General features: G+C 50.8%; 2 protein-coding genes across 5 annotated transcripts in view; both read right to left on the bottom strand.

The window, feature by feature from the left end:
• BTBD16 (BTB domain containing 16) overlaps positions 1–7,155 on the bottom strand; it is a 50,912-nt gene extending 43,757 nt beyond the window's left edge. For both annotated transcript variants that reach the window (XM_079899741.1, XM_079899742.1), the window contains exons 1-3: positions 6,832–7,155; positions 3,816–3,911; positions 480–533 (exon numbers count right to left, since the gene is read on the bottom strand). In XM_079899741.1, coding sequence (XP_079755867.1) covers positions 480–497 — 18 coding nt within the window. In that variant the 5' untranslated portion in view covers positions 498–533; positions 3,816–3,911; positions 6,832–7,155. The remainder of the gene's footprint in view (positions 1–479; positions 534–3,815; positions 3,912–6,831) is intronic.
• A 2,662-nt stretch (positions 7,156–9,817) lies between these two features.
• Positions 9,818–15,892, bottom strand: part of TACC2 (transforming acidic coiled-coil containing protein 2) — a 169,341-nt gene continuing 163,266 nt past the window's right edge. For all 3 annotated transcript variants that reach the window (XM_079899174.1, XM_079899175.1, XM_079899173.1), the window contains 4 exons: positions 14,264–14,424; positions 13,939–14,045; positions 13,426–13,546; positions 9,818–10,366 (listed from right to left, as the gene is read on the bottom strand). In XM_079899174.1, the coding sequence (XP_079755300.1) occupies positions 10,301–10,366; positions 13,426–13,546; positions 13,939–14,045; positions 14,264–14,424 (455 nt within the window). In that variant the 3' untranslated portion in view covers positions 9,818–10,300. The remainder of the gene's footprint in view (positions 10,367–13,425; positions 13,547–13,938; positions 14,046–14,263; positions 14,425–15,892) is intronic.

A 15,892-nucleotide genomic window follows, 5' to 3' on the forward strand; every position in this document is an offset into this window, starting at 1 on the left:
TGGACGTGGACGAGGACGAGGACGTGGACGAGGACGAGGGTGTGGATGAGGACCAGGACGAGGACGTGGACGAGGACGTGGACAAGGATGTGGATGAGGATGAGGATGAGGATGAGGATGAGGATGAGGATGAGGATGGGAATGAGGATGAGGATGAGGATGTGGATGAGGATAAGGATGCTGTTGAAATGATAAAATAAAGTTTGGGAACTATGCTTTAGTATAGTGCCTGGAATATGGTGGGTGATTGAAAACTGTAGAATCTGAACCTAGATACAGCCCTGCTGAAGTGTGACACAAAAATGATGGGCTCTGACAGCAGGTCTCCAACACACTCTTCCCAGCTGAGTCAGCCAATAAAGCTTGAGGTCCTCAGGGGTGCTGGACCCATCCCCTTGTGGAAACCCAGCAATACAACTGTCACCAGGTGCTTCCGTTCCTCACCATTGCCTGCCCTCTTGTGAAACTGATCTACTTACCGGATTCAGCATTTTCATGAAGGACCGTGGAGATTACACAAAGGGAAGAAGCACCTGGAAGATGAAAGAGGTAAATTTTAAATTTCAAAAAATTTCCAAAGGGTCTTTTCAAAATATTATGGAGGGGATTGGACCAAAGAATCTATATTTTGCCACAAAAGTAATAATGAGTAAGCCTCAAGTGTCGGTTATTTACCAAATTAAGTGAAAAATCTAACTTTTGAAAGCACCTTAGTAGAAAGACGATTCTCTGCTCTTGTGCTGGGAAAAGTGTCTCAGATCAAGCAAAATAGGAGATAATCCACGATCCTCTGATTCTCCACCCTTTACCAAGGTGATGGGGACCAAAGGAGGCCTATGAGTAGGCTGACCATGTAATTTGTCATTCAGACCAGGAAGCTAAAAGGGGTGATATTAATAATTAGGCCTAGACGGCTAGTGTCGACCAGGGCTGTCCTGGAGCACAGTGGACTCATCTCACCTTAGTTTTGAGGGACATGAAAGGGGCTGAGTGGCAGAACTTCCCAGCTGTCTCTGATCATTTTTAGGGTAGTTTGGTTGCAAGCAACAGAAAGTAACTCTGTTAATGATATGGCAAAAAAAAAATCTGGGGGTTAAGGGAGGTTGGGATTTGTTGAAAGGATGGTAAGGGAAAGAGGGAACTCAGAATCAAAGGGAAAACGGAGACTCTTTTTGGGGACGGCCAGGAAGCAGCTCCAGGGATACGGTGCAAGCACCAGTGTCCACCTCTGTCAGACGCTGCGTCTAGGCTGCCTCTAGCAGTTCCCCGTCTCACCCCCCCACCCACCCGCCCCAGTCAGTCTTGGGCGGTCCTCCTCCACTGAAATTCTCAGGAAAAGAACACAACTGGCTTGGCTTAGGTCTCAGGCGGGCAGACAGCTTGATTAACTCTCCCAACGAGACTGCAGTGGGGACTGGGTGGTTCCCCAGAACAAGCCTGGGGAGAAGGGTAGTGGCCGAGCAGGCAAAACCAGCAGGAACTAGGTCACCTGGTGACCAAGCACCCCACCTGACTCTGTGCATCACTCCCCAGATAGCATTTCACCTGCACTATAGCCGTGGTGCTGAGAAGGGGCTCACTTGTCCATTTAACAAGTATATTCTGTGCAGCTGCCATATGCAAGGAAAGTGTTGTTTTTGGGATACGGCAGTGAGCAAAGTGGACAGGATCTCTGCCTCGTGGAACTTCTATTCCACCTGGGCAGACAGGCTTTTCTTTTCCTTTTAATTACCTTAGATTTCTTACATTGCCGAAGTGATACAGGTTCATTGCAACAAGTGAGCTAATACAAAGACAAGTAAAGAAAAATTTAACAAGAGCCACATAATATTTCATACTGTGGATATATCATAATTTATTAGACTATTCACCTGTTGATGATCATTCAGTTTGTTTCCTGTGTTTTTACTCCCAAAAACAATGCTGCAATAAACATACATACCTATATGTATGTGTGTATATGTATATATATATTTTTTAAATTTTATTTATTTATTTTTGGCTGCATTGGGTCTTCGTTGCTGCACGCGGGCTTTCTCTAGTTGCGGTGAGCGGGGGCTACTCTTCATTGCGGTGCGCGAGCTTCTCGTTGCGTTGTCTTCTCTTGCTGTGGAGCACGGGCCCTAGGCACGTGGGCTCAGTAGTTGTGGCTCGCGGGCTTAGCTGCTCTGCGGCATGTGGGATCCTCCCGGACCAGGGGTTGAACCCGTGTCCCCTGCATTGGTAGGCAGCTCCTTAACCACTGAGCCACCAGGGAAGCCATATATATATGTTTTTAAACACAGGTATTTATATCTATAGCTGTTAACTATATCTCTATCCATCTATCTATCTATCATCTATCTTTCTATATCTATATATATCTTTGTGTGTTATTGCTTTTACTTCTAAGAAACAGATCCTTCAAAGTGGGATTATGCTAAAGAAGACAGGTATCTTTAATTGATGATGCCAACTCACTTTCCCAAAAGTTATAGTAATTTGCATTCCCATCCAATTTGTAAGTGCTTTTGCCCCCACACCATCTCCAGTACTCGGTATTATCAATATTTATTTTTGCCAATCTGGTGGGTGATAGTTTCAGATTGTTTCAGATTGTTATTTTAATTTGAGCTTCCCTGGCCACTATTAAGATTCGTTTATATATGTATCAGCCTTATAACTTTTTATTCCTGAGAAGTGCCTAATCATAGGCTTTCCTCATTTTGCCACTGGATTGATATAGTTTCCTTAGCATTTCTCGAAGCTCTCTGTATACTACAGACGTTAATCTTTTGTCTACCTTACATATTGCAGAAATTTTCTCCAGCGTATCACTTGTCTTTTCACTTTGTGAATATTATACAAAGTATTTAATTAGGTATGGAAAATATGTCAATTACATATGTATGCCTATACATATACGTATGTATATGTACATATCTATCCTTTGACTATCCCTAACTTAAAAACTGGATATCAAATTGATGTGTTTCCTTTATGGCTGGGTTTCCATCTTGCATAAGGAGGTTTTTCCTACCCCCAGGTAACACATATATGCTTCTCTGATCCATTTTCCACGCAGGCGTCAGAAGGACCCTCAAGTCCGCAATGTCAAATCTTTCACCAGCTTCCACAGTCCTTACTATAAACTCCTGAACCCTCAGTGGAGCCACTTTGAGGTTAGAGTTACATTCTAAAGCAAGCCTGGTCAGCACAGAATGAACCACAGCCAGACAGAAGTTTCCCCATACCTAAGCAGAACTCAGCATCGGCTTAAGAGGGGGAGGCTGGGGTTTGCACTGAGGTACCCAAGCTCCGGCTTGGTATCCCAGAGCCTTTTTAGCTGATCTTGAAATCCAGGGCTATCTCAATGGCCTGGACATGTTATTTTTCCTTTTTTCATCACACCAGGCAAAATGTCCTTTAAAGGGTTTTGAGGGTTGGTTCCTGGGTCACTCTGATTGGCATGAGTTACTTAAGATGGTACCTCAGCTCCCAGACCCCTCCTGCCTCCCAGCCCAGAACTCCCGAAGCCCCTCTCTGCCAACTGACCATATGGAATCAAGTCCAAGCAGTGCCCTACGGATGCCCTCTGTGTCTCTAACGTGGATGAAAGTACCAGCCATACTTACTACTTTGAAGCCCCCTTGCCCACCGCAGGTGTGCTTACAGGGGGAGCTAGTGGAACGAAGGCACTCTCATTACATCGGTCTCTGAATTACAGGAGAGCTGAGAGCCATTCGCCTTCTGAGCCTGAATCCTCAGAGCGCTCATGACACGTGGGGCTCACCTTTTTCTTCCTGTGGGCAAGGTGCTACGGCAGGGGAGCTCACCTTTGGTTTCCTCGGGTCTTTGTGGGCACCATGGCAACATCAGGGAAGGTTCCGAGCACTCCCTGTTCCAGGCTCAGTCTCAGCACAGGCTGGGGGCTGCGGGAGGGATAGAGTCTTACAGAGACCAACTGCGGTGCCACGCATGTCCTCCTCCACTTCCCTCCTTAGGGAAACAGTGTCATTCCTGTTTCCATGTAGCACCATGCTTCCTTACAGCGCCTGGGGTAACTAGAGTCTCTAAAAGGGCCTCAGTGGGAACCAACCCCTAAATCCTCAGTCCTCATCTGTAAAATAAGATTGGACTAGAAGGTTCTCAGATCCCTCCCAGCTTTGGCATTCTGGGGAGCTCCTTTTCTAGATCTAGTATCCAGAAATGTTTAGACAAAATTGTTTAAATAAAAATTGGAGCATTTTTTATTACTGAAAGCTATGCCTGATGACTTATTTTGTTGGTAGATGATTTTTAATCTGCTCTCTCCGGGAACTGATAACTGTCTACAAGTTGGGGACAAGGCCGAGACCCTTCATACCACGGGCTAAGGTGGGATCTTGCAGTGTCCTCCGTGCCTTGGTCTGCGAAGCCTGTGAGGTAGGGAGCTGGGACCTCGTCCACTGAAGTCCTGGACCCCACCCCAGGGCTCACAGAAACGCCAGCTACTGTAATAGGAGCCTGGAGTCGGTGCAGCTTGTTAAGACCTGAGGGCCTTCAGGTGCAGCCTCTCCTGAGTCAAGTAAATTATAAAGCAAAACAGGAAAGTAGCTACTCTGCCTATGGGTAATTGTGTTGTCGAATCTGTAAAACCCTTGATAAAAAGGAGGCACCCCCAAATGTACCTCCCTCCTCACTCTCGGACCTGTGATCCTCCTGACACCCACATTCTGCTTTGCAGAGTAGTTGGCGACTGTGACGTGTCCAATGGCGGCTTACCCATCCCTGTGTGCCCCCAGAGCCCAGCAGCAAACGCAGCCCCTGGGACCTGCTCAACAATGTCTCAACTTGGATAACTGGATCTATCAGTCCCTACCCACCACTGTCTTTGCACATGGATGAGCACTGTGTGTGTGTGTGTGTGTGTGTGTGTACGCGCATGTGCGTGTATCTGCTTCTGTGTGGGTCATGGTCCCATCTCAGCAGAAGTCTGTGTGCAAATGGGCAGATTCACTCCCTCTTTGTGGCTCCCTTCCATCCACTCCAAATTTTCCCAGCCCCTGTCCCTGGAATGTAGGACCCCACATAAGATTTCAATTAAAAAGTTTGAAACACGTTGTCCTGGACCATCTGGCAATTCCACTCGCTCCATTATGGGCCACATCCCAGGATGCCCTCAGGTACCACTCTCTGGGGCACAGAAAGCAGGCCCTTGGGCGCCCTCTAGTGTCCACTCTAGGGAAGCATCCCAGGGTGGCACACTCCTCTCTGTCCGTAAGCAGAACCCCTGGCCTTGGCTGGATCCATCACTTCCTACAGAGTCTGAGCTCAGGGATCCCGGGCCTTCAGCCTACCCCAAAGCCCTCTATCCACATATCTCCCCACAAATCTTGGGAGCTGAGCTATTGGCCAAAGTCAAAGACAGCAAATACAAATAAATAGAAATGGCTCCCATAATGCTTCCCTAAAGCCCTTTCCTGGTGGCCTTCAAACTAGCCAATCCTAAGCCTGCTCACCCTGTCTCACCTGTTCCTTCCCTCGGGAACCACAACAAAGGCTCTTGCCCACATTTTCCCCCTTCTCCCTCTGGCTCCTGCTGAACCCTACAGTGCTTCCCCATGTGGCCCTGCTCCCCTCCCCTTGGGAACTGTGAGTAGCAAACTATGTTTTCCGTGGCAATTGTCTCCTCATCTGTTGGCCTTATCCTACCCGAATTATAATAAAACCTACATTTTAAAACACCGACCCAGTCCTGGGGCTTCAGGGAGAGTTCTCTGTAGGAAGTGATATCAAGGATGAGCGCCAAGGGGGTATGAATTAGCTGAGAGATACGATGATGGGCCAGGGGTGGGTGTCCCAGGTGGAGGGAACAGCATACGCTGGGCTGCAGTGAAGGATGCCCACGCAGTCTGATTGCACGATAGGGCGGGAACCTGGGACAGGAGGCCAGAAGGGGAGCAGGGAACAGATCTCCCGGGGCTTGGAGGGGCTGAGGAGTCTGGGTTTTGTCTAGTCCTACCACTTTTGAGCTCCAGGTTGCTTCTCCCAGCTCCTAAAAAGCTCAAAAGAAAAACTTGTGAATTCTCCAGATTCTGCCATTGCTGTTCCAGGGAACCCAGAAGCCTGGCCACCAGCCTGGGGAGGTGCCACAGGTCCACTGACTGCTGAGGGAAACACACAAAGGCCAGGAAGAGCAAAGCCACTCACGACAGCCTAACAGAGCACACCTGGGACAGCCCCATCACCCTTCCCATCCATTGAACAAAGAGCAGGGTTTTCATACTCCGTAAAAACAATAGTGAAGCCAGCCCAGACTCAAGGCAGAGACACCAATCAGATGAATTAAAGAATGGACCTGAGGACCACGGCAGGCAGCAGAGCGCATTCCCTCCCCTGTGCCTTCTCTCCCCACCACTTTCTGCTCCGACCTCCTTGGGAAGGAATCTGTTAGCCTGGGGAAAGCAAAGGATCTTGCAGTCACTGAAGAAACCAGGATCCAATCTCCTGGCTGAGTGATTCAGCCAAGTCCCTGGGGTTAACCTCTCTGAGCCTCTGTTTCCCTCTTGTAAAATGGAAATAGAAAATAGTTCCCGGGCTTCCCTGGTGGCGCACTGGTTGAGAGTCCGCCTGCCCATGCAGGGGACGCGGGTCCCTGCCCCGGTCCGGGAAGATCCCACAGGCCGCGGAGCGGCTGGGCCTGTGAGCCATGGCCGCTGAGCCTGCGCGTCCGGAGCCTGTGCTCCGAAACGGGAGAGGCCACAACAGTGAGAGGCCCACGTACGGCAAAAAAAAAAAAAAAAAAAAAAAAAAAAAAGTTCCCATTCACCAGAATATTTCAAGGATAAAATGAGCCAGAGAGGGGCTTACCTGGTGGCGCAGTGGTTGAGAGTCCGCCTGCCGATGCAGGGAACGCGGGTTCGTGCCTCAGTCCGGGAAGATCTCACATGCCGCGGAGCGGCTAGGCCCGTGAGCCATGGCCGCTGAGCCTGCGCGTCCGGAGCCTGTGCTCCGCAACGGGAGAGGCCACAACAGTGAAAGGCCCGCGTTAAAAAAAAAAAAAAAAAAAAGAGCTAGAGAGCACTGACCCCAATGGAGACCCCGCGGGTGCTCACGTGTAAACATTCTTCCTCCTGCCCACATGGCCTGCGCATGCGCACATCTCCACCCCGCCCCCATCGGAACACTGCCTGTCCCGCTCAATTTTTCACGTGGAATGTCCTGGAAAGCACAGAGGCTTTGCTGAGCAAGGATTACGTGAAAGGAGCTGCTCAGGGAGCCAGGCATCCCTCCCTCTGGGCCTGTCACCTCCAATACGGAGCAAAGCCCTGCTTCCGTAAGCCTTCCCCAGACTCACCTCACCCAAGTCCAAATCCTATGCTGTGTATCTACAGGCCTCCTAAGACCCACTTACTGAGATGCCCCACAGCTCCCCCTGGCGGGCATCCTTCCTCACTGCAACTAGCAATAAACCCGACTTGTTCAACCACTGTTGTGTTCATGGCGGCCATTGGCTGGAAGACAGTGACAGCATTCACCCAGGTTATTCACTTGAGGAATTTAACCTAAGGAAAGACTCACATTCATAAACATATGTGCATAAAGAAAGTCACTGCAGCTGCGTGCATAATGATAGCAAAACACTGGACACGATATAAATGTCCATCAGTGGGCAGTTGGTTGAATACATTTTGGTTCCATGGAAGACATGGAGCCATTCAAAATGATGACAAACAGCGATATTTATTTATATAAGAGTTACCATAGCGTGATAGCCACATTATAGTATTAGGTGATAAAAAGGTTTACAAAACGTTATGCAGGGGCCCTGCAGATGGCTGTGTCGGTGTGACACCACATAACTCCAAATAATCCACTTTCATAAAAATAAGTCTTTCATACACTGAGGGAAAAAGGCATAGAAATATAAGCATAAAAACATTAATAGGGCTTCCCTGGTGGTGCAGTGGTTAAGAATCCACCTGCCAATGCAGGGGACACGGGTTCAAGCCCTGGTCTGGGAAGATGCCACATGCCGCAGAGCAACTAAGCCCGTGCGCCACAACTACTGGGCCTGCGCTCTAGAGCCCGCGAGCCTCAACTACTGAGCCGGCGTGCCACAACGACTGAAGCCTGTGCACCTAGAGCCCGTGCTCCACAACAGGAGAAGCCACTGCCACAGGAGGCCCGCGCACCGCAACGAAGAGTAGCCCCTGCTCACCGCAACTAGAGAAAGGCCGCGCGCAGCAACAAAGACCCAATGCAGCCAAAACTAAATAAATTAATTTTAAAAAACATTAATAGCATCTCTTGGTTTGGGGATTATGAGGGTTTTTTCTCACCTGCACTTCTAGATTTTTAGCGATGGAAATGTTTTACTTAATAAAAAATGTTAAAGCTTTCGAGCGATAGGAATGAGAAGGTAACTGAGGTCAGAATCTGGGGGCGGGGTGGAAGGGGGGTTTGGTCTGGATGAGCGAGCATGGGGGGCAGGGGGCCGCGGCTGAGCCCTGGGAGGTGTACCCAGAGGCTGGACCAAGCAGAGGTTGCTGGGCAGTGGCAGGGGGCACAGCCCTGCCCTGGTTAGGGTCCCTGCCCAGTGTCCAGTGAGGGTGACAGCGGGACGCGAGGCAGGTATTTTCTCCCAGAAAGGCAGGCTGTGTCTCTCTCTCCTGCGTGGTACAGCTGAGCTTCATCTACCTGGTACGTTATAGAAGAGACTCTCCCACCCCACCCCGTTGCCACCCAGCTGAGGCTGCACAGGGCCTGCCCTGCTAGGGGTGGGGTGGGCCTGTGGGAGGGGAGCATCCCTTAGCCACTGTGGCTGGGCAGGAGAGGGCCATTCAAGCCCAGGGCTATCAGGCGCTTGGGGCTGCTTTCCAAGCCAATACCCCACACCACAGGTGTCCTCCCCAAAAGATACATCCACATCCCACTACCTGTGAATGTGACCTTATTTGGAAATAGGGTATTTGCAGTTGTAATTGAGAATCTTGAGATGAGCTCATCCTGGATACAGCATGAGCCCTAAAGCCAAAGAGCGGTGTCCTTATAAGAGAACGGAGAGGCAGATGTGAGACAGAAGAGAAGCGCACGTGAAGACGGAGACAGAGATTGTCATGACGCAGCTACAAGCCAGGGAACATCAAGGATTGCCGGCCACGGCCAGGTGCCGCGGGAGGCACGGAACAGACTCTCAGAGCCTCCAGAGGGAACAAACCCCACCTACGCTTTGACTTTGGACTTCTGGCCTCCAGAACTACGAGGGGGTAAATTTCTGTCGTTTAAGCTGCGAAGTTTGTGGTGATTTGTTACGGCCATCCTGGGAAACTGGGACACCTCCCCTACCCCTTCACTGCCCTTATACACCCACCCTTCAAGCTGGGGTCCCTGGGAAAGTTAGGAGCAGTTAGGGAATCTAAGGCAGACATATCCCTAACCTCCAAAGTGGCTTAATTACCTGAATAGCCACCATTTCCTATTCCTTTGGAGAGGAATGGACATTTCAGGGTTGATCTGCACAGACTAAAGGAATGAACAGGAAGAGTGACAGCCTGCTACCTCTTTGAGCCAATAAAGGGAAGTAGATTTTGCCCCCCTCAAGTCCAAGAGAATTTGTAAAAACAAAATTTAAGTTAATTTAACACACTCAATTATTTAAGTAGCAAGTCAATATTTCTCAATTGCTTCATCTTACAAACACAGCCACGATAAACAAAGGAAATGTTATTTAAATCTGTGGACAAAATAATGAGCCCAGACAGAGAAGAGTGAAAGGCCAAATCTGATATGATTTAACAAAGGTGAGAAAAGACCCAACCTTTCCCAGAAAATAAATCACAGCCACACTTATTGCCAAGATCCAAAGAAAAAAATTTATTTACAATAGAGAATTTTATTTGAAACATGCATTTTCTTTTTTTTTTTTAAACAAATCAGCAAATGCAGATCAAGTTTACACTCCTTAAGGCAAGAGTCCCTTTGCAAGCTGTACATGATCATATTAAATCCAAAAGCCGCTCACCCTGGAAACTCATGTACAAAGGGCAAGGCCAAGGTCAGCGATTTGTCTTTTATTAGAGAATCAGACAATCTCCCTGATACAGGAACTCTGAGGTCAACTTGCTATGAATTATACTAGGAAAATGCAAACCAATAGCAAGAAATTCTGATAGTCTCCTTAGTACTGCATATAATCAAATCAACTTTATTTAGAAAGGAAATACAGTAGTGCATACGAAAAAGTGAAAACAGAACCTGTCCACATAACCAGAGGGACAGCAGTGTGCCGACGGTCATATTGCACGCAATGGTCAAAGTCCAAACATTTGGTTCAAAGTTAGCTTTTCCCCATTTTGGCAATCAGTTCATCACAAATCTTGGTGAGTTCTTCTATCTCTTTATTCTGCAAATGAAGACCAAAAAAGAGGTTGTTTGAAATCAAGTCAATCAGAATGGTCACTGGGCTTTTTAAGAGGAAGGGGTCCTTTGGGCCACCTGGTCCCCCTGAATTTATCCAAAGCAGCAAAAGAAATGACCTGGAGCCAAACAATCTGTACATCCCAGCTCTAGCTGTGTGACCCTGGGCAAGTTACACAACCTCTCTGGGCCTCAATTTTCCTTATCTCAAATGTGTGGTTAATAACATCTGTCTCTCTCAGAATTAAATGAGGTAAGAAATATAAAGTTCCCTGCACAGCACATAGTAAAGGCTTAACTAGTATTGGTTCTCTTCCATTTATTTGTCTCCATGGATGTGGGCACAGAAGGATGGTGGCTTTTTTTGAGAAATGCCACCAGAGGGGATAAGCAATTCTACCTGGATGGGATCCCTAGCATTATTCAGAGGATGCCAGGTGAGGAGGTGCTGTGGATACAGGGCCCGAGGAGAGAGGTGAGGGCAGATGCAAGCCGTCTTCAGGGGCTCCTCAAGTCACACCTTGCCCGTCCTCGGAAGCCCCGTCAAGAGGAGTCAACTACATGTCATCTCGCACCAGTGATCCGACAACACTGTCCATTCTCCAGGGACGGGGATCAACGGGGCGATGCCTCCATCTGGACAGCAGCGGCTCTGCTCTCAGATGGACTAAATGTCGGGCCTGATGCTCATCTGGCTCAGCAGCCAATCCTGAAAGGTCCTCTCCAAGGGGGCGAGATCTTTCCAGTATCCCCAGAACATTGTGCAGCCAGCTTTTCCTCGAGGTCCCCATGGAAGGCAAGTCAATCACAAGCCTGTGCCCTGACGCTGTACTGAGGCCCCTCCCCAGAAACCCTGGGTCCTAAGACACCTTCCAGCCCGGAGCCACGTGCCCTGTGTCCCAGCTGGGCTCCGGGTGCCACTCATCACTGAGCCGGTGCCTGGGAGGAATCAGCCCTCCTTAGCAGGGGAGAGGTTCGGTCCTGGCTGCAGCCCTGCCACCAGCCCCGCCGGGAGAGAGCCCCACCTGGAACATCCCCTTGGCCTCGGCCCTGGCCCGTCTAGAGTTTTCGGCTCCCTGAGGCACTGAAATGCCGGTTGGAAGATGGGGCTCTGCATGGGCTGCAGGACCAGTCACTAATCCTGAAATTACTATTATCGCCACTACTGCCACTGCTGGGGCTGCTAACAGTGATTTTTCATCTTATTGGAGCACTTACCACATGCTGGGCACCATGCAAACCCAGCCTAGGCCCTGTGGTTGCACTCTGTGCTCATTGCAGTCCCTTAAAGGTAGCCATTATTATCCCCCCACTTTTCAGTGAGGAAACTGAGGCTCAGAGAGGTTAAGCATTGTACGTAAGGTCACACAGTTGGTCAGACGTAGCAAACCTGGAATGCAAATTCAGGTCGGCCTGGCTCCTATACAGCTTGGCTATTTTATGCATTAGGCATGCTGAGAGGTACTAGCAGACCCACTAGCTATCAGTTCTTGGAGGTTCTCCAAGCTCTGTCCTGGCACCATCAGCCCACCGCCCAGGAAACTGCCCCATCGAGGAGCTCAGCGCACTGGGCAAAAGTCCCAGCTCGCTTTATCAAGTCCCCCGACTGGGTGAACTGCCCAACGCCGTCACCTGAGAGCTGCCCTGGGGGGAAATCATGCTTCTGGATCTCTTGAAAACAGAGACCACCGTCTCCATATCACTTAGAGCCATTTAGCGAAGAACTCATGTGCTTAACCCCTTCTTCCTGAGTCTTAGTTTAAGACAAAACTATGTCTGCAGATACATTTGTATTTTTTCTGTTATCCAAAACAATGCAAATCCAACTGGCTTTCTCCTTGTCTTTTAGCTTGCCAGAAAACCTAGCATCAATCACCTCCACTTTGCGACCGTAACCATCTGAACAGGCCGGGTGCCTTGAAAAGCACGTCTCCTGACCCTGGTTTTAGCTCTATTGATTTAGCTAATATCAGGATGCAACTTAAACACCATCGTACCCTGATGGAAACAAGAGGGAACAATCTCAAACCTTCAAGATCTACTGGTTCAGTCCTCCGACATTACAAACCTAGAAACCGAGGTGAAGGGCCAGGCCTGCCGAGGGTCAGGATGGATGGCAGGGAGGGGCAGGGACCTGAATCTCTCCCTGACACCATGCAGGTGACGTGGGAGGTGGTACCTGCCCACTGCAGAGGTTAGCACTGCTTGGCCCAGAACCCCTGGGGACCCCAGCCAGCCGTGCTGGAACCTGGATGGGTGCTTCTAGGGGAGCAGAGGCCATTTGGGAGACACCCTGGGCTCCTGCTGCTACCTGCCTATAAAGTGTCCTCACCAACGCCCATCAGGACCCCAATGCATGTGAAGTGCTGCTGCCCCCGGCCACTGGGCCCTCAGATGACCCCATCCTGGGGAATCCTAAGGCTCAGTAAATCAACCAGAATGGGGGTGCATGTCTGCAAACACACCCAGGGAGGAAGCCTGCCTGGCGCACACTCACTCAGAATCAGATTCACAGCACCCCTGGGTGGAAGGGGCTTCTCATCTGGACACCCAGGGAGACGGTGTTTAAGGTGGTCCAAGCACTTGACTGGAAATCAGGAAATCTGGGGACAGGCTGAGGGACCTCAGGAGGATCCCACCATCCGCGAAAATGAGGGGACACCTGGGGGCCCTTCTGACCCTGACGCTGCCCATGTTCTGCAGCAGGGGGCTGCCTGGTGGGTACCATCCACTTACTGGTAAACTCGCTGGATGCAGGGATTAAAGGACTATGCCTGGCACACTGCAAGTGCTGAGCAAATATCTGACGAATGAACGCTGAAAAGGAATGAAAAATGGCAATTCCCAGAAAGGCAGAAAAGAGGCCAGCCTCAGGGCTGCGGTAACCTGGATCTTCCAGAGGGAGAGTGAGGCCATGCTCATGAGGCCATGCTTGTCCCGGGAGTGCCTGACATGCGGGCTGTCCTGGAGCTGCCACGGGCACAGGGAAGCCTAGCCTCTGTGTGTCTCAGTGTCTGGCCAGCCCGGCCCGCCTGGGCCTGTTACCTTCTGCTCCAGCGTTCTTTCCAGAGCGTCCACTCGAAGCTGCTCCTTCCGCAGGCTTGCCTGGTACGCAGCCTGTTCCTGCTGGGCCTTGCCCCGGACCTGGGCGATCTCAGCGTTGGCCCTGCAAGAACGGCGCGGGGATGGGGTTCAGAAATGATCACCCTTCCTCGCAGATGCCTCCCGCTTTCCTTCTCCCAAATCTGGGTAGGGGGAACCCCATCACCTGGCTCCAGCTCTTCCTAATGGGGGCTGGAGCACAGGAGCCCATGAGAACCCCCACGCTCGTGATGCCGAGGTACTTCCAGGGGGTACCCCGGAAATTACAACACGCATCCCTTATTTATCGAGATGGATGCGAATGGAGAGTACACTCTCATCCTGAACCGTATTGAAAAGCGCAGCTACAATAACCACCCTGCCCAAGCCGACGGCAGGGGTGCCAGGAGCTCCCAGCCTGCCTCGGCCGGGGCTGCTGGGGGGCCCTTGGGAGCAGACCCGGGGTGGGGGCATCACCTGTCCAGCTTCTCCTCCGCATGGACCTTCAGCGCCTGGTACCTCTGCTCTTCCTTCTTTACTCGGGACAGGTACTCCTGCGCACATTTCTTCAGCACCTCTTCATTCTGACTCGACAGAGGACAGGGGTCGAGGCCACAGAAGAAATGCCGAGGAGGGTTGGGAACCCCAAGCGCCCTGGGACGCGGGTGTAACCCCGGACAGCCAAGTCCGAGCACCCCGGCCTGCAGGGACGGCCTTCCCGAGCGGCCCACAATCCTCCCAGCCCGCCCCACCTCCTCCGTCCCACGCGTCCCTCCCGCTCTGCCCGCGAACCTCAACACACCTTGCGGAAGCCCTCCAGGACCTCCTTCATCTTCTCGTATCTCCTGAAGAGATCGGCCAGAGATTTCTCCACCGAGTTCAGGTCGGCCAGGGCCTGCTCCTTCTCCAGGACCAGCTGCTGGACCGTCTGGTGGGAAACTGACTTCTCCCTCTGTTCATCCTCTGGCAGGAGACACGGGAACAAAATGATGGGGCCCATGGGTTCTGGACCTGGTCTCTGGGGCTGGCTGAGTCCTCAGATGCAACTCAGCCTGACTAGCGAGCAATCTCAGACCTTGGCTTTTGGTTGAGACAGACCCACTCCCCTGAACCCATCCAGCTCTAAAGGAACAAAACCCACGGGCGCAGCATCCCAGACCTGGGCCTGGGCAACATTAGATGGGATGGAAACGAGCCAGCATTCTTTAACCTGATCAATGCAACCCTGGAGACCCTGGTGATTCTATGTGATTGTCCACAGCACACAGACCGATCCATAAGGTAAGAAAGAAAACGTTGCTACTGAATTTTGTGTTGGTCCGGATTAAAAGGTGCCGTAGATTGAGCTGTGAGGGAGGGAATCTCCCTTCTTAAGTGTTATTATTAAGCTTAAGCTTAAGTGTTATTATTAACCGTTTTAAGAAAAACGGTTTCCTCGTCCTTAAAACATCCCATGAACGCAAAGCCCACATAATCATGGCCCTGAAATTCTACTCCACACAAAAATGGACATTTCCTTTGATACAGCAAGTATCTTAACTCCCAGGAAAAGGGAGCTATTTCTGTCAAAGTGAGTTTCCCAGTTATGCACAAAAGAATTAAATTCTGGCCCAGTTCAGAGTGGCTGATCCTGGTGAAATGGACTGCTTGGTGGGCCACTGCAGGCGAATATGCCTGGAACCCCGTGAAAATCCCTCATATTGATGGGAACGGCTTTCTCTGGCCACTCTATAGAAAAGCCCCTCGACCACACAGCGCTCTCTATGCTTTGTATGCCAATCCATCATTGGTCTGGGTGGGCAAGGAACCACTTGCTCTGAACCGTCTGGAACTTTGCTGACAGCAGAGAGTGGCGGGGGTGAGGGGAAGCCCCACTCCGAGCTCCTGTCCTTCCTTGGCCCCAGGTCAGCTGGGAGGGGTGCCTGGGCCGCAGGATGGACAGCAGCTGTAAATGATGACACAGCCATGGTAAGAGCAGCGGCCAGTGTACCGGGCTCTTGCACATGTCGGGCACCGGACCAACTGTTATCTTGATTCAATGCTCCTAAGCCACTTCCAGGAAGTCCAAACCAGGTCACCCCACCCCAGGGGCTTCCCTCTGCCCTGGAATAAAATCCAAACCCCTGCCCACATGCTCTGCTCTCAGCACTGCTGCGCCTCTGCTGGGAACGCCAGCCTGGAGCTTCCCGCCTCGTTCAGAGGCACCGTCCCTGAGCCCGTTTGGGAAACGCCTCCTCTGAGGGGCCCAGTGGTGGCCACTCCGTATCGTGAAATCAGACGTGTGGGTGTGCACGTGTGTGTGTGTAGAAGGCACACTCCCTGGGAGCAGGGTCCTGAGTCTGTTCTGTCCACTGCTCTGTCCCAGAACTAGGACAGTGCCGGACTCACAGCACCTCAATACGCGCCGTGCAGCTGGGCAGTGAATGAATGA

The sequence above is a fragment of the Stenella coeruleoalba genome, assembly GCF_951394435.1.
Source record: "Stenella coeruleoalba genome assembly, chromosome: 16".
NCBI classification, from domain to species: Eukaryota; Metazoa; Chordata; class Mammalia; order Artiodactyla; family Delphinidae; genus Stenella; species Stenella coeruleoalba.